Here is an 18,625-nt window from a genome sequence, read left to right as displayed (position 1 = left end):
GTAGTTTCTGGGATGCTTAGGACTCATATTGCACTGCTGGAAATAGTTTATTTTGATGCAGATGCTGCTTTTTTGCAAATTTGCAGTATAATATTTATTTTCGTTTTTCCTGCATTGTATAAAAATTGGTGTATTTCAAAAATAAAACCATGAAGACACTCAAAATAAATTTCCTGTGGTAGGAAACTATTTTGTGCAACTTTTTTGTATTTACAGTTTTGAGGGATAAGCCTCTTAAATTAAATCTTAAAGTTTCTTGCAGTTTATTGCACTTTTTTGCAATTTATGTAATTACTATGCACTTAATGCAGACATATTATTTAAATCTGGGCTATAATTGTTGCATTGATGTATAGCAACTTGAAATGCTCCCAAAAATGGCACCACACCATGTAAAAATATAATATAAGCTCTGGCGGACTTGGTTCTATGGTAGGTCTTAAAGGGTTAAACAGTGATATCTCACTTGGGCCAACATGTTAGGTGAGAAAACTGCAGAAAGCGCTATGCCTGATCTGTTCTCTGCGGGGAGTAATATGACCTTTGGTTTGGGGAGGAGGTCATCAGATTGCTCCAAAGTGTTTTGGGAGGGGTAGGCCAGTAGTCCCTGGTATTGGTGCCCACACTGGAGACCAGTCAGTGATGCACTCACCATAAATGCCAGCAGCTAACTCCACACCAGCTGCTTGCGAACGCCAAACACACACCCAGGCTGTCACTAGTGACATCTTGAGCAGCTTGATTACTGACTTAGCAAAGCAAATTGGGGAAAATATCACGTCCTCTCTTAACTCTATGCACCAGCCAGCCCCCACCCAGCCACAGTCTCCCCAGAATGTGCCCTCGAGCTGCAATGACCAGTCCCAGCTGAAGGTTGTTGTTCAGTCAGACACCAAAGCTCCACCATACTTCAAGGGTGACAACACAGATCTATTTCCCATCGGTGAATGGGAGGACATGATGAGATGTTATCTGCACAGAATCAGCTGTGACACAGATGAAGAAATGCTTGCCATATTAATGTCTAGACTGACTGGCAAAGCCAGAGATGTGGTCAAGGTGTCACTTCGTTGCCGCCCTGAGTTGAATCGGAATGATCCTATTACTGCTGTGTTTGACATACTGAGGTGTAACTTCAGCGACTTGACATATTCCAGCCTGCCCATGAAAGACTTCTACAGTACTGTGCCACGTCCAGGTGAGAACGCCATGGATTACTGGATCCGGTTGAACAAGTCTATTGATGCTGCTGATGAGTGTCTCTGCAGGCGCGGCAAGCTGGTAGAGGACCTCAGTAGTGAGGTTGTTTCGATGTTCATTAATCACTGTCCTGACCACAGTCTTGCGTTGTCTTTTCAACTGAAGGCTCCTGAGGAGTGGACTGCAGCTGAGGTTCAGAGCCGTCTGGACAACTGTGTGAGGAAAATGAGACAGTCTAGTGTTTTGTCTCATAATACAGCAAGTCTGTCCATCCCACATCAGAGCCCTGTTGCTGTTAACAGCCAGCCCCACTCCAGCGGTGATCAAGCAGTCCCAGTAACAGATGAGCCAGCCTCGTACCCTATGCCCTCTGTTCCCTCTGCAGCCACATGTCAGCCTCTCTCTTCTGATGGCATGGTAAGTGTGCAGCAGCCCTCTGCTTGTCCTCCTTTGACTCTACATGTCATGCCCCCATCTTTGCCAGTTTCCGGCCCTCCTCCAGCTGAGCCAGGTGTTCAACAGATGGTAGCACTGTTTGACAAGGTTCTGTCCATGTGTACTGCATCACTAGACACTGGTCCTAGGTGCCCACAACCCACAGGTCATTCCCATGGGCACCGCAGTGCTCATCGTGTTTCGTGCAGAGTGTGTGGCTCACATGAACACACAACCCATGTGCATTGTAGGCTGTTCAAGCTATGCCACAGCTGCTTTGACCCTGGACACATGAGGCGTGAAAACCATGGTGGTTTTCTATTGATACAGTCTTAGTTCAAGCAGTAGGATCAAAGCCATTCCTTTGATCCTGACCACCTCTCCAACCACTTCTATTTGCCCAGGGAGGTAAGTTCGATCTTGTTGGTCGCTACTTATATACCTCCATCTAGCAACAACAGCGATAGAAATGCGGCGCTGAACGAACTGTATCAGGCCATCAGTGAGCAACAAACAGCACACCCAGACGGTTTCATCATCCTCGCAGGGGACTTTAATCATGCTGATCTTAAAACTGTTCTCCCAAAGTTTCATCAGCATGTACATTTTCCAACAAGGGGAGACAACATATTGGACTTGGTCTACACACAGGAAAATGGAGCATACAAAGCCATCCCCCTCCCCCATATCGGCACCTCTGATCACCTCACTGTTATGCTAATGCCAGCATACAGACAGAGAGTGAAGGTCATCAAACCTGTTATGAAAGAGGTAAGAGTGTGGCCACAGGAGGCCACCTCTGCTCTTCAAGACTGCTTTGGGTCAACTGATTGGGAGATATTCAAGGAAGCAGCCACCTACAATAACATCATAGACATCGAGGAGTACACAGACACAGTGAGCTCATACATCACCAAATGCATTGATGATGTAACACAAGTGAAAAGTATCACAACTCGAGCCAACCGGAAGCCATGGCTAACAGGAGATGTCCACCTGCTGCTGAAGGCCAGAGACAAGGCCTTCAGAGCTGGGGATGAAATAGGCCTGAGAACAGCGAGAGCCAACCTGTCCCGTGGCATCAGGAAAGCGAAACAGGACTACACACACAAGATAACCTCCCACTTCAATGACAGCAAGGACGCACAGAGCCTATGGCAAGGCATCATGGCTATTACAGACTACAAGCCTGCAGCGCGTAGCTGTGAGAGCGACACCACTCTGCTCAACAACCTGAACAGCTTCTTTGCACGATTTGAAGCACAGAACAACACACGCCCACAGAAAACACCACCACCTCCACACGACCAGCCTCTGTGCCTGTCTGCTGCCAGCATGAAGAGGACACTCATCACCATCAACGCCCGGAAAGCAGCGGGTCCAGATAACATCCCTGGTAGAGTGCTGAAAGACTGCGCAGAGGAGCTGAAGAATGTCTTCACAGACATCTCTAACACCTCCCTGAGGCAAGCCACTGTCCCATCATGCTTCAAGACTGCCACCATCATACCTGTGCCAAAGAAACCATCCCCAGCCTGTTTCAATGACTACTGCCCCGTGGCACTGACACCCATTATAATGAAGTGCTTTGAACGACTAGTCATGTCACACATCAAATCCACCTTACCTCCCACCCTGGACCCATACCAGTTCGCATACAGAGCGAAACGATCCACAGAGGATGCAATCTGCTCTGCCCTCCACCCAGCCCTAACTCATCTGGACAAGAAAGACTCATATGTGAGAATGCTGTTCATAGACTTTAGCTCAGCATTCAACACCATAATACCACAACAACTCATCTGTAAACTGGACAGACTGGGCCTCTGCAACTGGCTGCTGGATTTCCTCAGCCAGAGGCCTCAAGCGGTGCGTGTGGGCAACAAGGTCTCAAACAGCATCACCCTGAGCACGGGGGCTCCACAAGGCTGTGTGCTCAGTCCTCTGCTCTTCACCCTGCTGACACATGACTGCACACCAACCTACAGCTCCAACCACTTTGTGAAGTTTGCGGACGACACAACACTGGTGGGGCTCATCACCAAGAGCGATGAGACCCACTACAGGAAAGAGGTTGAGCTCCTGACCACGTGGTGCAGAGACAACAACCTCCTGCTAAATAATAGTAAGGCCAAGGAGATTATTGTCAACTTCCAGAGAGGCCACACCTGTCACCCCCCACTGACCATCGACGGCGCTGCGGTGGAGAGGGTGAGCAGCACCAAGTTCCTGGGGGTGCACATCAGTGAGGACCTCTCCTGGACCACCAACACTGCATCACTGGCCAAGAAAGCACAACAGCGCCTCTACTTCCTGCGCAAACTCAAGCGGGCAAGTGCTCCACCACCCATCCTGACTACATTCTACAGAGGAACTATTGAAAGTATCCTCTCCAGCTGCATCACTGTGTGGGGCGGTAGCTGCACTGACTATAACAGGAAAGCTCTACAACGCATTGTGAGAACAGCTGAGAGGATAGTTGGTGTACCACTCCCCTCCCTGCAAGACATTTACACCACTCGCCTCACCCGCAAAGCCATCACAATTGTCAACGATGCAACCCACCCCGCGCACTGGCTGTTCAGCCTCCTGCCCTCTGGAAAGAGATACAGAAGTCTCCGCTCCCGCACTACCAGGCTCACCAACAGCTTCATCCACCAGGCTGTCAGACTGCTGAACTCTCTTCCCTCCTGGCTCCCAGCCAGCAGAATCACCAGATTGGCAGAAGTATAGGAAGACAGACTGGACTCTACCCCCCACCCCCACCCCCCATCCACGCACACTCTCCAACAAGAAACACTCTCTGAACCAAGAACTGGAAAACATTCCTGAATGGAAACAACTACCTCTGCATTGCAATTGCACACACCTGCTGCTATATATTTTTAGTATTTCTTTTAGCACTATTTATATTATTATATTACCATTACTGCTGCGAACACTTTATTTTATTTATTTATTTATGTTTAGGTCTTGTCTATTTTTGTTGTGCATCTGCACTTTATTGTTTGTCAATGTCTACGCATGGGACAGTGTGAAACGTAATTTCAATTCCTTTGTATGGCAAGTACATTTGAAGAAATTGACAAATAAAGTTTTCTATTCTATTCTATTCTATCTGAAAGATCTGCTTCTTTTGATGTAAGCTTCCTGTGTTACGACAGCAGGTGGTCTGACACACACACACACACACACACACACACACACACATACGGGTCTATGTGGTATGGCGGGACTATACTACGTCAATCCGCCCGGTGGTGGTTTAAGTGGACTACCCTTTTGAAAGGACTTAGAGCCAAGGGAGCGAGGTTAAAGTGTTCGAAAAAATCTGAAAAAAATTTGGGTCACTTCAGACCTCATACACTCCCTATAGAAGTCTAGATACACTGATACACACCAACCAGACTCTATTGTGTTTTCTGGAGACATTGTCCACTTGACAACAATGTGTTTTATGAGGTCCAAAAAAAACAATATTGGGTCTTTAAAGGGACAATGATGTAATATGTAAATAGCTCATCATTACCATGAATACACATCTGACAGGACACAGGATTACTGGAACATCATTTTATTAGTGTTCTTGGATCTGAACATTAATTTTAACCATAAATAAAAAAAGAAATCTATGGACAAAAATGCCCACGCTTCCCACAGAAATATAAAAATATAGAAAACAGAAAAATTAAAAACATTTAAAATGAATTTTAATAGTTTAAAGGTAAATATTAAGGGGAGAAAATATGCATTTATAATTTTTTATTTTAAATATAACCCGTCAAAAAAAACCCTAAATAAATTAAATGTAAAAATTATGAAATACAAACTACTTCTGTATTTAACAAGAACTTTTTTTTCTTTAAACAGAACATCAGTGTTAACAACAATTGGCAATCTGACCAAGATGTAAAACCACAGCTCTCTAAACAGTTATTTTAGTTCATTTTTTTCTGCCTTTTTGCAGTTAATCCTCTGTTTCTTACAAAATCTCTTATGTTTTGAACTGTTCTTCCTGCCAACACCGGATCTTCTACCAATTTGCAATGACTGCATTCATTTTTGGTGGCTAGTTTCCCTTTGTTTATGTGGTCTTTAAAATGCCTCATCACTGCAGCAACCTCAGCCTTGGACCACATGTTTTTGGGAGCTCTTCGGGAATTGTGGGATTGAGCAGCATTTTTCTCTGGAAGATATATAAAGTAGTAGTAGTTAAAACAAACAAAAAACCAAACAAAAAAAACAAAAAACATTTGGTGGTTAAAAGAATGGATGCTACCCTGTACTAACTTCTGAAATGTGTTGCTACCATCAATATCAAAACGAGCTAAAATTCTCTTTGAAAATTTATCAAATTTCTAAAATGAGACATTTAGTGTTCCGCTGTGAATAAAAGACTGAATAAAAAGTTGAATAAAAGTCTCTTGATGCATGCTCAATCATCCAGGTAAGTAAATCCCAAAACGTTGATTCTGTTAATCTGGACGTAGCGTTTTCAGTGGGAGAAACATTTTGTCACTCATCCAAGTGACTTTTTGCCACCACTCTGCAGTTTGCCATATGTTGCAAAGTGATGAAACAATAATAAGCTTAGAGAACCAACTGCACCCCTTACCTTCAGAGGGAGCAGCAGTCTCACTTGCTGCAGGCATTGTGAGTGGTCCTTCATCTGCTGATTACACAATTTGATTAAGTTTTAATATTTGTAACAAACATTTTATCCACAGAAACCAAGCTAGTGGTAACTTACCACAATCTACAGTGTCTTGGAGCTGCGCTGTGTTTGTGGAATCAGCTACTGCATGTACAGGCTCACTGGTGCCACACGCCAACATTGTGAGTGCTGTGTCATCATCATCTGATTCACTCTCACTGTCCTTTGTTTCAGCATCACTTAATGCAATTTCATCTGAGAAATTGTGGGAAAACCCCCCCAAAAAACCAAACACAAACCCCCCAAAAACCTCACATTAACAACGAGATATGACAAAATACAGAACAAATACTGGAAATTATAGTACATAGTTTTACTATTTAAGGCCACCACTCTGCAGTTTGCCAAATGTTGCAAAGTGATGAAACAATAGACTTCAAGAACCTTAAATCATGGACATTTAACAGAATGGTCTGTGCTTTTAGGTTTTAATTCGGTTGATAAAGCATAATATTCAACTACTGCCCTAATATTTGCTCCTTTCAATACAAACCTTCTATTTTGATCTCATCCAGTGATTTCCCCTGGATCTGGGAAAGTTGTCCTTTTTCCAGTGTTAAAAGCAGTTTGGAAATCTTGGCCAGCTGTGTTGTGGGAACTGGTAATCTGTAGAATTCGCGGTGAACGCGGATATCATGACCCAGGAAATCTGCAACCTGATCAAGTTCGTTGTTTTTCAAATTAAGGACTTGTGAGAGTGTGGCAACATGTTTTCTGAGCTGTGTCGATCTTAGATACTCAGGCTGCTTTGCTCCACACTGGTGTGCATGAACACGCAAGGAGTCCATTCCTCTGTAATGACTCATTGATCGGGGTCTTGCAAAGAGGTAGATATTAGTGGCACAAATACCACAGTCAGGCCTCCTACTAACCAGTAGTGACAGAGCATCCAGCATGCTTGGTGTTAGCAGAACTGGAACATTTCTGTCCCTTTTTCCCATTATTTCTATTCTACAGAAATAGTTACAGAGTCTCTGTTCCATTTCTGAGAGCCCCATGGCAACATCTGTGTGGAGTGCTGTTTTGTCTCTTTCAAGAAAACTTTTGAGGCGCATCTTTGAAACCTCTCCAGAACGTCTTCGGTTGAACACAATGATTTGTGAGAGTGTAACTTGTGCAAGTTGGGCATAATTCTGAGCTGTGGCTTCGTTCTCCAAGCTGCAAAAGGCACTTTCTGCAGATTTTTGAAGGTAGTGATGGAGAATCCGAACATCTTCTGTAAAGGGCAATGTTGATGGCTTGTTAAACTTTGCCTCACTCAATGTGTTCAAGGCACGGTGAGACACCATCTCAGACCATTTGGAGACATACAACTTCTTGAACGCATCAGTGGACTTGATTAGGGCTTCATCCTCTGTCATGAGGGCACGACAATGGATAATGTCAGACATTTTATGCAGTGTATGTCCCAGTTTCAGCGCAAGGCTTGGAGTTTTGTATGACAGTGTCTCTTCATCAAAACCTGAAACTTTCTTTACTGCTTGCACAACTCTCTGGAAATTAGCAGGCTTAATAGCTTCTTCCATGTTATGCACTGAGAATTCTGTGCGCAGACACAACAACAAACGTCCCGCTTCACGAAGCTTCTGTCGTATATAATCATACTTTGTAGGGTCTTGTCCATGTTTATTGTAGAGGGACTGGGCAAACTGAATAACAGTAAAGTCATTTCGCACAGCTGAGGCAATCTCATCTTGTTTCATAACAGCAAGAACCTTCCAGACTCCACTTGACACCTGCGGATAACACTGAGACTCCAGAGTTAAAGCCAGGCCGAGTACTTTGGTTCTTCCAGGTTCTTTATCCGTGTCATCTTTTGGTTTGTTAGGACATCTGCGGACATGTCTCCAAAGATCCTTGCGAACATACATCCCTTGACAATAAAAGCAATGAGCAAACTTTCCCTCTACTGCTTTAATCTTGGGTCTTCTCTTCACTTTCAGTGGTCCCACTCCACCATGCAAAACTGCAGCATTATGCTTAAAATTTCCCTTATTTCTCAATTTCTCTAACAGACTTTTACGCTCGTTTGAGTCTCTAGGCAGGGAAAATGCATGCACAACATCAGGAGCCGTTTTGTGCGTTTTCAGGTGGCGGGAAATTTTAGCTTGTGGTTTGCCACAAAAATAGCAGTAATTTCTTTTACTTAAAGTCATTTTTTCTGATTCAGTTTCGCAAAGCTCACTTTTATCTTGTGGCTTGTCCTTTGTCAAGTTGTGGATTAAATTCGTTGAATCTGATTGTTCATGCGCTTTGGAGATGTCATCTTGGCATAGCAGACCTTTTGATGTGCTTGGCAATAATGAGATGTCTTCATCTGAATCTTCATCATATGACTCTGAATCTGGCACATATTCTTCTTCTGATATGCTGTGGTTGCCATCATCATCGCTTGATATTTGATCCAGAACTGAATGTGGCAATCCATCCTCCCCTGAATATTCAGAAATTTCTTCTTTCTGGAATGTAAGAACAAAAGTTTTTTTAATTGATCAATACTTTAGACAGGTAAAAAATAAACTGAAAAAAAGTCAAGCCAAATATGAATGGGATACACACCTGTGTTGACTGGTGGCAATTCTGATTTGCCAATTTTGCAAGGCAAGATTTGTGCCAGACCCCTAAACAAACTGAAACACATTTTGATAGACTTAATTTAGCTTTGCAGTTCTATTTAAGTGAAGTAGTTTTTTGTCAAAGCATTGCAGTAATGTCAAATGCTGAAAAAACAAAAAAAAAACAAAACTGTTCACATTAAGGATATTTTAATGACTACACATACACTGCTAATCCCCCTCCCCCCCCCAAAAAAGGACATCCCAGATGTGAATGAAGGAATTATTCTTATTAAATACTTTGTTCTTTAGGTAGTTGAGTGGCATGAAAGTGTGTAGTTGAATGTGTGTGGCCTCCAGATGCCTGTACGACTTCCCTACAATGCCTGGGCATGCTCGGGATGAGGTGGCGGATGGTCTCCTGAAGGATCTCCTCCAAGACCTGGACTAAAGCATCTGCCAACCCCTGGACAGTTTGTGGTGGATGGAGTGAGACATGATGTCCCAGATGTGCTCAATTGGATTCAGGTCTGGGGAACAGGCGGGCCAGTCCATAGCATCAATGCCTTTGTCATGGAGGAACTGCTGACATACTCCAGCCACATGAGGCCCAGTGTCGTCTCGCATTAGGTGGACCCCAGGGCCAAATGCACCAGCATGTGGTCTCACAAAGGGTCCGAGGACCTCATCTTGTTACCCAATGACAGTCAGGCTCTCTGGCAGGCACAGAAATGCCACCCCTCACCATTACTGACCCACTGCCAATATGATCATGCTGGAGGATGTTGCAGGCAGCAGAACATTCCCCACGGCATCTCCAGACTGTCACGTGCTCAGTTTGAACCTCCTTTCAGCTGTGAGGAGCATAGGGTGCCCGTGCTGAAGTTGCCAAACTTTGTGTTTTCTGGCAAATGCCAAACATCCTGCATGGTGTTGGACTGCAAGCTCAATCCCCACCTGTGGATGCTGGACCCTCAAGTCACCCTCATGAAGTCAGTTTCTGACCATTTGAGCAGACAGATGCACATTTGTGGCCTGTTTGAGGTCATTTTGCAGGGCTCCTCTTGTTCCTCCTTGCACAAAGGTGGAGGTAGCGGTCCTGCTGCTGGGTTGTTGCCCTCCTATGGCCTACTCCACATCCAGGTAGCACCTCCATGCTCTGGACACTACACTAACAGACACAGCAAACCTTCTTGCCACAGCTCACATTGATGTGCTACGCTAGATGAGCTGCACTACCTGAGCCCCTTGTGTGGGTTGTAGACTGTCTCATGCTACCACTAAAATGAAATCACCGCCAGCATTCAAAAGTGACCATAACATCAGCCAGAAAGCATAGGTGCTGAGAAGTGGTCTGTGGTCACCACCTGCAGAACCAGTCCTTTATTATGGTGAATTGACTATAATTTCCACTTGTTGTCTACTCTATTTGCAAAACAGCATGTGAAACTGGTTGTCAGTGTTACTTCCTAAGTGAACAGTTTGATTTCACAGAAGTGTGACTGACTTGGAGTAACATCGCATTGTTTAAGTGTTCCCTTTATTATTTTGAGCAGTTTATGTTATGGAATGGGGAATTGAGGACAATCCCAAGTATACCATTTTTACAAGGTCCTGCACCAATGAGGTAATACTGCATTTCTTTAATTAGAAGTGACCACCCATTAATTAAAAAGGGAGCAGTGTTCATTTCAGCACGTCTTAACTTGTTGAACTCTATTAATGCTTTTTACTATACACTGTACCTATTCACTAAATGTCTCACCTTTGCACTTAAAGCCAAGCCACTTGAGGGAGGAAACCGGTCCCACACACTGAATGCACTTGTCCAAAGATGATATTGTTGTGCACACCAGACGATGATTGTGACACTGTTAGCAAAATATTGCAACATTTATTTGTTTTGGACAGTTGGAAAGGTGTGTTTTCAATTCAGTTGCAGATATCAACTAATAAACTTCGTCCATGTAAATCACATCACACCCAGGTGACTGCCAAACACACACACACACAGCATCCATAAAGAATGATGATAGATTAAATTATTAGTTCATTAAGTGGTACACTGGATTATATTTACCCTTTCAGGCTCTGGATGTTTCAGGTCCAGATCATTGTTTGGAAAGCTGTTTGGTTGTGGCTTTAGGCAGCTCACAGTCTTCTGAATCTGGCTGGTCTCAGTCTTCGTGTGTAACAGATAGAGAATGAAGACAAAAGAACAGTAATCTGACAGTTACTAAAAATGCATCACTCAAGAGGATGAATAGACCATTTCACTATTGGCAAATAGCGTAAGGTACACATCGTGCATGAGAAACATTCATTAAAATCTGTCCTAGGTCAATGTTACCTCTTCAAAATCTTGCACTGAAGAAGAATGCATGGCTTCTGAGCCTTGCTGAGGCATTTCTTCATCAAGATCCTGCAACAAAGAAAAGATGGCACAAAGATTAGACCAAGTGCTCTTCTTGCAACTGTACTGGGCAGTCCTGTGCTTCTGTCTTTAATTTGCATGTGTGTGTGTGTGTGGGGGGGGGGGGGGGGGGGGGGGGGGGGGGGGGCTTTCCACTCAAGAAATGTTTTCTTCTGAAAAAAATACTGGCTACAATAATTAACAACTGATTCCTTTGCAATCATCCATCCTCTTCCACTTATCCTTATCAGGATTGTGGGGTAGCAGTTTTGGGGCCTATACCAGCTACCATAGGGCAGTACAACCTGGACAGATCACCAGTCTAACATGGAAGGACAAGCATTTGCATTCACACCAAAGGGCAGTTTTGAATCACCAGTTAACCTAACCCCATAAGCTACATCTTTGGACTGTGGGAAGAAGCCAGAGTACACAGCGAGAGAGCCCATGCACTACCAGCAGTAAAAAGTGCCTAAAACAAGTTAAGTTGTATAGTACTATCTATCTTAATGTTCAAGCCTGAGTTTCAAACCACATAGAAACAAAGCACATGTAGTCAGTTCTGCATGCTGTAGGTCAAACTGTCAAGAAATACGAGAAGACCCCTCCTAAAACCAGAGTGATGTCACCATGAAGCAAACTTTGACAGAGTCTCCCAATAACAGTGTGGTCCTCCTAAGTCACATTTGGGTGGTTAACACACACACACACACACACTCAGATGTTATCCAGACTTGCACTTTGAAACAATGAAAAGGACCTACAAGCCACAGTCCATGTAAATCACATCACACCCAGGTGACTGCCAAACACAAACACACACACAGCATCCATAAAGAATGATGATAGATTAAATTATTAGTTCATTAAGTGGTACACTGGATTATATTTACCCTTTCAGGCTCTGGATGTTTCAGGTCCAGATCATTGTTTGGAAAGCTGTTTGGTTGCGGCTTTAGGCAGCTCACAGTCTTCTGAATCTGGCTGGTCTCAGTCTTCGTGTGTAACAGATAGAGAATGAAGACAAAAGAACAGTAATCTGACAGTTACTAAAAATGCATCACTCAAGAGGATGAATAGACCATTTCACTATCGGCAAATAGCGTAAGGTACACATCGTGCATGAGAAACATTCATTAAAATCTGTCCTAGGTCAATGTTACCTCTTCAAAATCTTGCACTGAAGAAGAATGCATGGCTTCTGAGCCTTGCTGAGGCATTTCTTCATCAAGATCCTGCAACAAAGAAAAGATGGCACAAAGATTAGACCAAGTGCTCTTCTTGCAACTGTACTGGGCAGTCCTGTGCTTCTGTCTTTAATTTGCATGTGTGTGTGTGTGTGTGTGTGGGGGGGGGGGGGGGGGGGGGGGGCTTTCCACTCAAGAAATGTTTTCTTCTGAACAAAATACTGGCTACAATAATTAACAACTGATTCCTTTGCAATCATCCATCCTCTTCCACTTATCCTTATCAGGATTGTGGGGTAGCAGTTTTGGGGCCTATACCAGCTACCATAGGGCAGTACAACCTGGACAGATCGCCAGTCTAACATGGAAGGACAAGCATTTGCATTCACACCAAAGGGCAGTTTTGAATCACCAGTTAACCTAACCCCATAAGCTACATCTTTGGACTGTGGGAAGAAGCCAGAGTACACAGCCAGAGAGAGCCCATGCATTACAGCAGTAAAAAGTGCCTAAAACAAGTTAAGAAGTTGTATAGTACTATCTATCTTAATGTTCAAGCCTGAGTTTCAAAAAATTTCAACATAGAAACAAAGCACATGCAGTCAGCTCTGCATGCTGTAGGTCAAACTGTCAAGACATACGAGAAGACCCCTCCTAAAACCAGAGTGATGTCACCATGAAGCAAACTTTGACGGAGTCCCCCAATAACAGTGTGGTCCTCCTAAGTCACATTTGGGTGGTTAACACACACACACACACACACACACTCAGATGTTATCCAGACTTGCACTTTGAAACAATGAAAAGGACCTACAAGCCACGGTCCATGTAAATCACATCACACCCAGGTGACTGCCAAACACACACACACACAGCATCCATAAAGAATGATGATAGATTAAATTATTAGTTCATTAAGTGGTACACTGGATTATATTTACCCTTTCAGGCTCTGGATGTTTCAGGTCCAGATCATTGTTTGGAAAGCTGTTTGGTTGTGGCTTTAGGCAGCTCACAGTCTTCTGAATCTGGCTGGTCTCAGTCTTCGTGTGTAACAGATAGAGAATGAAGACAAAAGAACAGTAATCTGACAGTTACTAAAAATGCATCACTCAAGAGGATGAATAGACCATTTCACTATCGGCAAATAGCGTAAGGTACACATCGTGCATGAGAAACATTCATTAAAATCTGTCCTAGGTCAATGTTACCTCTTCAAAATCTTGCACTGAAGAAGAATGCATGGCTTCTGAGCCTTGCTGAGGCATTTCTTCATCAAGATCCTGCAACAAAGAAAAGATGGCACAAAGATTAGACCAAGTGCTCTTCTTGCAACTGTACTGGGCAGTCCTGTGCTTCTGTCTTTAATTTGCATGTGTGTGTGTGTGTGTGTGTGTGGGGGGGGGGGGGGGCTTTCCACTCAAGAAATGTTTTCTTCTGAAAAAAATACTGGCTACAATAATTAACAACTGATTCCTTTGCAATCATCCATCCTCTTCCACTTATCCTTATCAGGATTGTGGGGTAGCAGTTTTGGGGCCTATACCAGCTACCATAGGGCAGTACAACCTGGACAGATCGCCAGTCTAACATGGAAGGACAAGCATTTGCATTCACACCAAAGGGCAGTTTTGAATCACCAGTTAACCTAACCCCATAAGCTACATCTTTGGACTGTGGGAAGAAGCCAGAGTACACAGCCAGAGAGAGCCCATGCATTACAGCAGTAAAAAGTGCCTAAAACAAGTTAAGAAGTTGTATAGTACTATCTATCTTAATGTTCAAGCCTGAGTTTCAAAAAATTTCAACATAGAAACAAAGCACATGCAGTCAGCTCTGCATGCTGTAGGTCAAACTGTCAAGACATACGAGAAGACCCCTCCTAAAACCAGAGTGATGTCACCATGAAGCAAACTTTGACGGAGTCCCCCAATAACAGTGTGGTCCTCCTAAGTCACATTTGGGTGGTTAACACACACACACACACACTCAGATGTTATCCAGACTTGCACTTTGAAACAATGAAAAGGACCTACAAGCCACGGTCCATGTAAATCACATCACACCCAGGTGACTGCCAAACACACACACACACAGCATCCATAAAGAATGATGATAGATTAAATTATTAGTTCATTAAGTGGTACACTGGATTATATTTACCCTTTCAGGCTCTGGATGTTTCAGGTCCAGATCATTGTTTGGAAAGCTGTTTGGTTGTGGCTTTAGGCAGCTCACAGTCTTCTGAATCTGGCTGGTCTCAGTCTTCGTGTGTAACAGATAGAGAATGAAGACAAAAGAACAGTAATCTGACAGTTACTAAAAATGCATCACTCAAGAGGATGAATAGACTATTTCACTATCGGCAAATAGCGTAAGGTACACATCGTGCATGAGAAACATTCATTAAAATCTGTCCTAGGTCAATGTTACCTCTTCAAAATCTTGCACTGAAGAAGAATGCATGGCTTCTGAGCCTTGCTGAGGCATTTCTTCATCAAGATCCTGCAACAAAGAAAAGATGGCACAAAGATTAGACCAAGTGCTCTTCTTGCAACTGTACTGGGCAGTCCTGTGCTTCTGTCTTTAATTTGCATGTGTGTGTGTGTGTGTGTGTGTGGGGGGGGGGGGGGGGGGGGGGGGGCTTTCCACTCAAGAAATGTTTTCTTCTGAAAAAAATACTGGCTACAATAATTAACAACTGATTCCTTTGCAATCATCCATCCTCTTCCACTTATCCTTATCAGGATTGTGGGGTAGCAGTTTTGGGGCCTATACCAGCTACCATAGGGCAGTACAACCTGGACAGATCGCCAGTCTAACATGGAAGGACAAGCATTTGCATTCACACCAAAGGGCAGTTTTGAATCACCAGTTAACCTAACCCCATAAGCTACATCTTTGGACTGTGGGAAGAAGCCAGAGTACACAGCCAGAGAGAGCCCATGCATTACAGCAGTAAAAAGTGCCTAAAACAAGTTAAGAAGTTGTATAGTACTATCTATCTTAATGTTCAAGCCTGAGTTTCAAAAAATTTCAACATAGAAACAAAGCACATGCAGTCAGCTCTGCATGCTGTAGGTCAAACTGTCAAGACATACGAGAAGACCCCTCCTAAAACCAGAGTGATGTCACCATGAAGCAAACTTTGACGGAGTCCCCCAATAACAGTGTGGTCCTCCTAAGTCACATTTGGGTGGTTAACACACACACACACACACTCAGATGTTATCCAGACTTGCACTTTGAAACAATGAAAAGGACCTACAAGCCACGGTCCATGTAAATCACATCACACCCAGGTGACTGCCAAACACACACACACACAGCATCCATAAAGAATGATGATAGATTAAATTATTAGTTCATTAAGTGGTACACTGGATTATATTTACCCTTTCAGGCTCTGGATGTTTCAGGTCCAGATCATTGTTTGGAAAGCTGTTTGGTTGTGGCTTTAGGCAGCTCACAGTCTTCTGAATCTGGCTGGTCTCAGTCTTCGTGTGTAACAGATAGAGAATGAAGACAAAAGAACAGTAATCTGACAGTTACTAAAAATGCATCACTCAAGAGGATGAATAGACTATTTCACTATCGGCAAATAGCGTAAGGTACACATCGTGCATGAGAAACATTCATTAAAATCTGTCCTAGGTCAATGTTACCTCTTCAAAATCTTGCACTGAAGAAGAATGCATGGCTTCTGAGCCTTGCTGAGGCATTTCTTCATCAAGATCCTGCAACAAAGAAAAGATGGCACAAAGATTAGACCAAGTGCTCTTCTTGCAACTGTACTGGGCAGTCCTGTGCTTCTGTCTTTAATTTGCATGTGTGTGTGTGTGTGTGTGTGTGGGGGGGGGGGGGGGGGGGGGGGGGCTTTCCACTCAAGAAATGTTTTCTTCTGAAAAAAATACTGGCTACAATAATTAACAACTGATTCCTTTGCAATCATCCATCCTCTTCCACTTATCCTTATCAGGATTGTGGGGTAGCAGTTTTGGGGCCTATACCAGCTACCATAGGGCAGTACAACCTGGACAGATCGCCAGTCTAACATGGAAGGACAAGCATTTGCATTCACACCAAAGGGCAGTTTTGAATCACCAGTTAACCTAACCCCATAAGCTACATCTTTGGACTGTGGGAAGAAGCCAGAGTACACAGCCAGAGAGAGCCCATGCATTACAGCAGTAAAAAGTGCCTAAAACAAGTTAAGAAGTTGTATAGTACTATCTATCTTAATGTTCAAGCCTGAGTTTCAAAAAATTTCAACATAGAAACAAAGCACATGCAGTCAGCTCTGCATGCTGTAGGTCAAACTGTCAAGACATACGAGAAGACCCCTCCTAAAACCAGAGTGATGTCACCATGAAGCAAACTTTGACGGAGTCCCCCAATAACAGTGTGGTCCTCCTAAGTCACATTTGGGTGGTTAACACACACACACACACACTCAGATGTTATCCAGACTTGCACTTTGAAACAATGAAAAGGACCTACAAGCCACGGTCCATGTAAATCACATCACACCCAGGTGACTGCCAAACACACACACACACAGCATCCATAAAGAATGATGATAGATTAAATTATTAGTTCATTAAGTGGTACACTGGATTATATTTACCCTTTCAGGCTCTGGATGTTTCAGGTCCAGATCATTGTTTGGAAAGCTGTTTGGTTGTGGCTTTAGGCAGCTCACAGTCTTCTGAATCTGGCTGGTCTCAGTCTTCGTGTGTAACAGATAGAGAATGAAGACAAAAGAACAGTAATCTGACAGTTACTAAAAATGCATCACTCAAGAGGATGAATAGACCATTTCACTATCGGCAAATAGCGTAAGGTACACATCGTGCATGAGAAACATTCATTAAAATCTGTCCTAGGTCAATGTTACCTCTTCAAAATCTTGCACTGAAGAAGAATGCATGGCTTCTGAGCCTTGCTGAGGCATTTCTTCATCAAGATCCTGCAACAAAGAAAAGATGGCACAAAGATTAGACCAAGTGCTCTTCTTGCAACTGTACTGGGCAGTCCTGTGCTTCTGTCTTTAATTTGCATGTGTGTGTGTGTGTGTGTGTGGGGGGGGGGGGGCTTTCCACTCAAGAAATGTTTTCTTCTGAAAAAAATACTGGCTACAATAATTAACAACTGATTCCTTTGCAATCATCCATCCTCTTCCACTTATCCTTATCAGGATTGTGGGGTAGCAGTTTTGGGGCCTATACCAGCTACCATAGGGCAGTACAACCTGGACAGATCGCCAGTCTAACATGGAAGGACAAGCATTTGCATTCACACCAAAGGGCAGTTTTGAATCACCAGTTAACCTAACCCCATAAGCTACATCTTTGGACTGTGGGAAGAAGCCAGAGTACACAGCCAGAGAGAGCCCATGCATTACAGCAGTAAAAAGTGCCTAAAACAAGTTAAGAAGTTGTATAGTACTATCTATCTTAATGTTCAAGCCTGAGTTTCAAAAAATTTCAACATAGAAACAAAGCACATGCAGTCAGCTCTGCATGCTGTAGGTCAAACTGTCAAGACATACGAGAAGACCCCTCCTAAAACCAGAGTGATGTCACCATGAAGCAAACTTTGACGGAGTCCCCCAATAACAGTGTGGTCCTCCTAAGTCACATTTGGGTGGTTAACACACACACACACACACTCAGATGTTATCCAGACTTGCACTTTGAAACAATGAAAAGGACCTACAAGCCACGGTCCATGTAAATCACATCACACCCAGGTGACTGCCAAACACACACACACACGGCATCCATAAAGAATGATGATAGATTAAATTATTAGTTCATTAAGTGGTACACTGGATTATATTTACCCTTTCAGGCTCTGGATGTTTCAGGTCCAGATCATTGTTTGGAAAGCTGTTTGGTTGCGGCTTTAGGCAGCTCACAGTCTTCTGAATCTGGCTGGTCTCAGTCTTCGTGTGTAACAGATAGAGAATGAAGACAAAAGAACAGTAATCTGACAGTTACTAAAAATGCATCACTCAAGAGGATGAATAGACCATTTCACTATCGGCAAATAGCGTAAGGTACACATCGTGCATGAGAAACATTCATTAAAATCTGTCCTAGGTCAATGTTACCTCTTC

General features: G+C 43.5%; 1 protein-coding gene across 1 annotated transcript; it reads right to left on the bottom strand.

Moving 5' to 3' along the window:
* Positions 1-5,193: 5,193 nt before the first annotated feature.
* LOC143415694 (uncharacterized) lies at positions 5,194-11,082 on the bottom strand. Its single transcript, XM_076881070.1, has 7 exons — positions 10,985-11,082; positions 10,670-10,775; positions 8,909-8,979; positions 6,843-8,808; positions 6,386-6,544; positions 6,251-6,304; positions 5,194-5,821 (listed from the first exon to the last, which is right to left on the bottom strand). Exons 4-7 carry the CDS (start codon positions 8,503-8,505, stop codon positions 5,574-5,576), a joined length of 2,124 nt encoding a protein of 707 aa, XP_076737185.1. The 5' UTR covers positions 8,506-8,808; positions 8,909-8,979; positions 10,670-10,775; positions 10,985-11,082; the 3' UTR covers positions 5,194-5,573.
* Between the last annotated feature and the right edge of the window lie 7,543 nt (positions 11,083-18,625).

Source organism: Maylandia zebra, unplaced genomic scaffold (genome assembly GCF_041146795.1).
Source record: "Maylandia zebra isolate NMK-2024a unplaced genomic scaffold, Mzebra_GT3a scaffold02, whole genome shotgun sequence".
NCBI classification, from domain to species: Eukaryota; Metazoa; Chordata; class Actinopteri; order Cichliformes; family Cichlidae; genus Maylandia; species Maylandia zebra.
This window is presented reverse-complemented; position numbering and strand designations above follow the sequence as displayed.

Bases quoted from the DNA above. Each gene is read 5' to 3' on its own strand.
- LOC143415694 (XM_076881070.1), bottom strand. From the start codon at position 8,505: ATGACTTTAAGTAAAAGAAATTACTGCTATTTTTGTGGCAAACCACAA. The intron at 6,545-6,842 runs GTTTGTATTGAA...ACAATTTCTCAG, and splicing joins GGATGAGATCAAAATAGAAG to ATGAAATTGCATTAAGTGAT. The intron at 5,822-6,250 runs GTAAGGGGTGCA...TATATCTTCCAG, and splicing joins GACTGCTGCTCCCTCTGAAG to AGAAAAATGCTGCTCAATCC.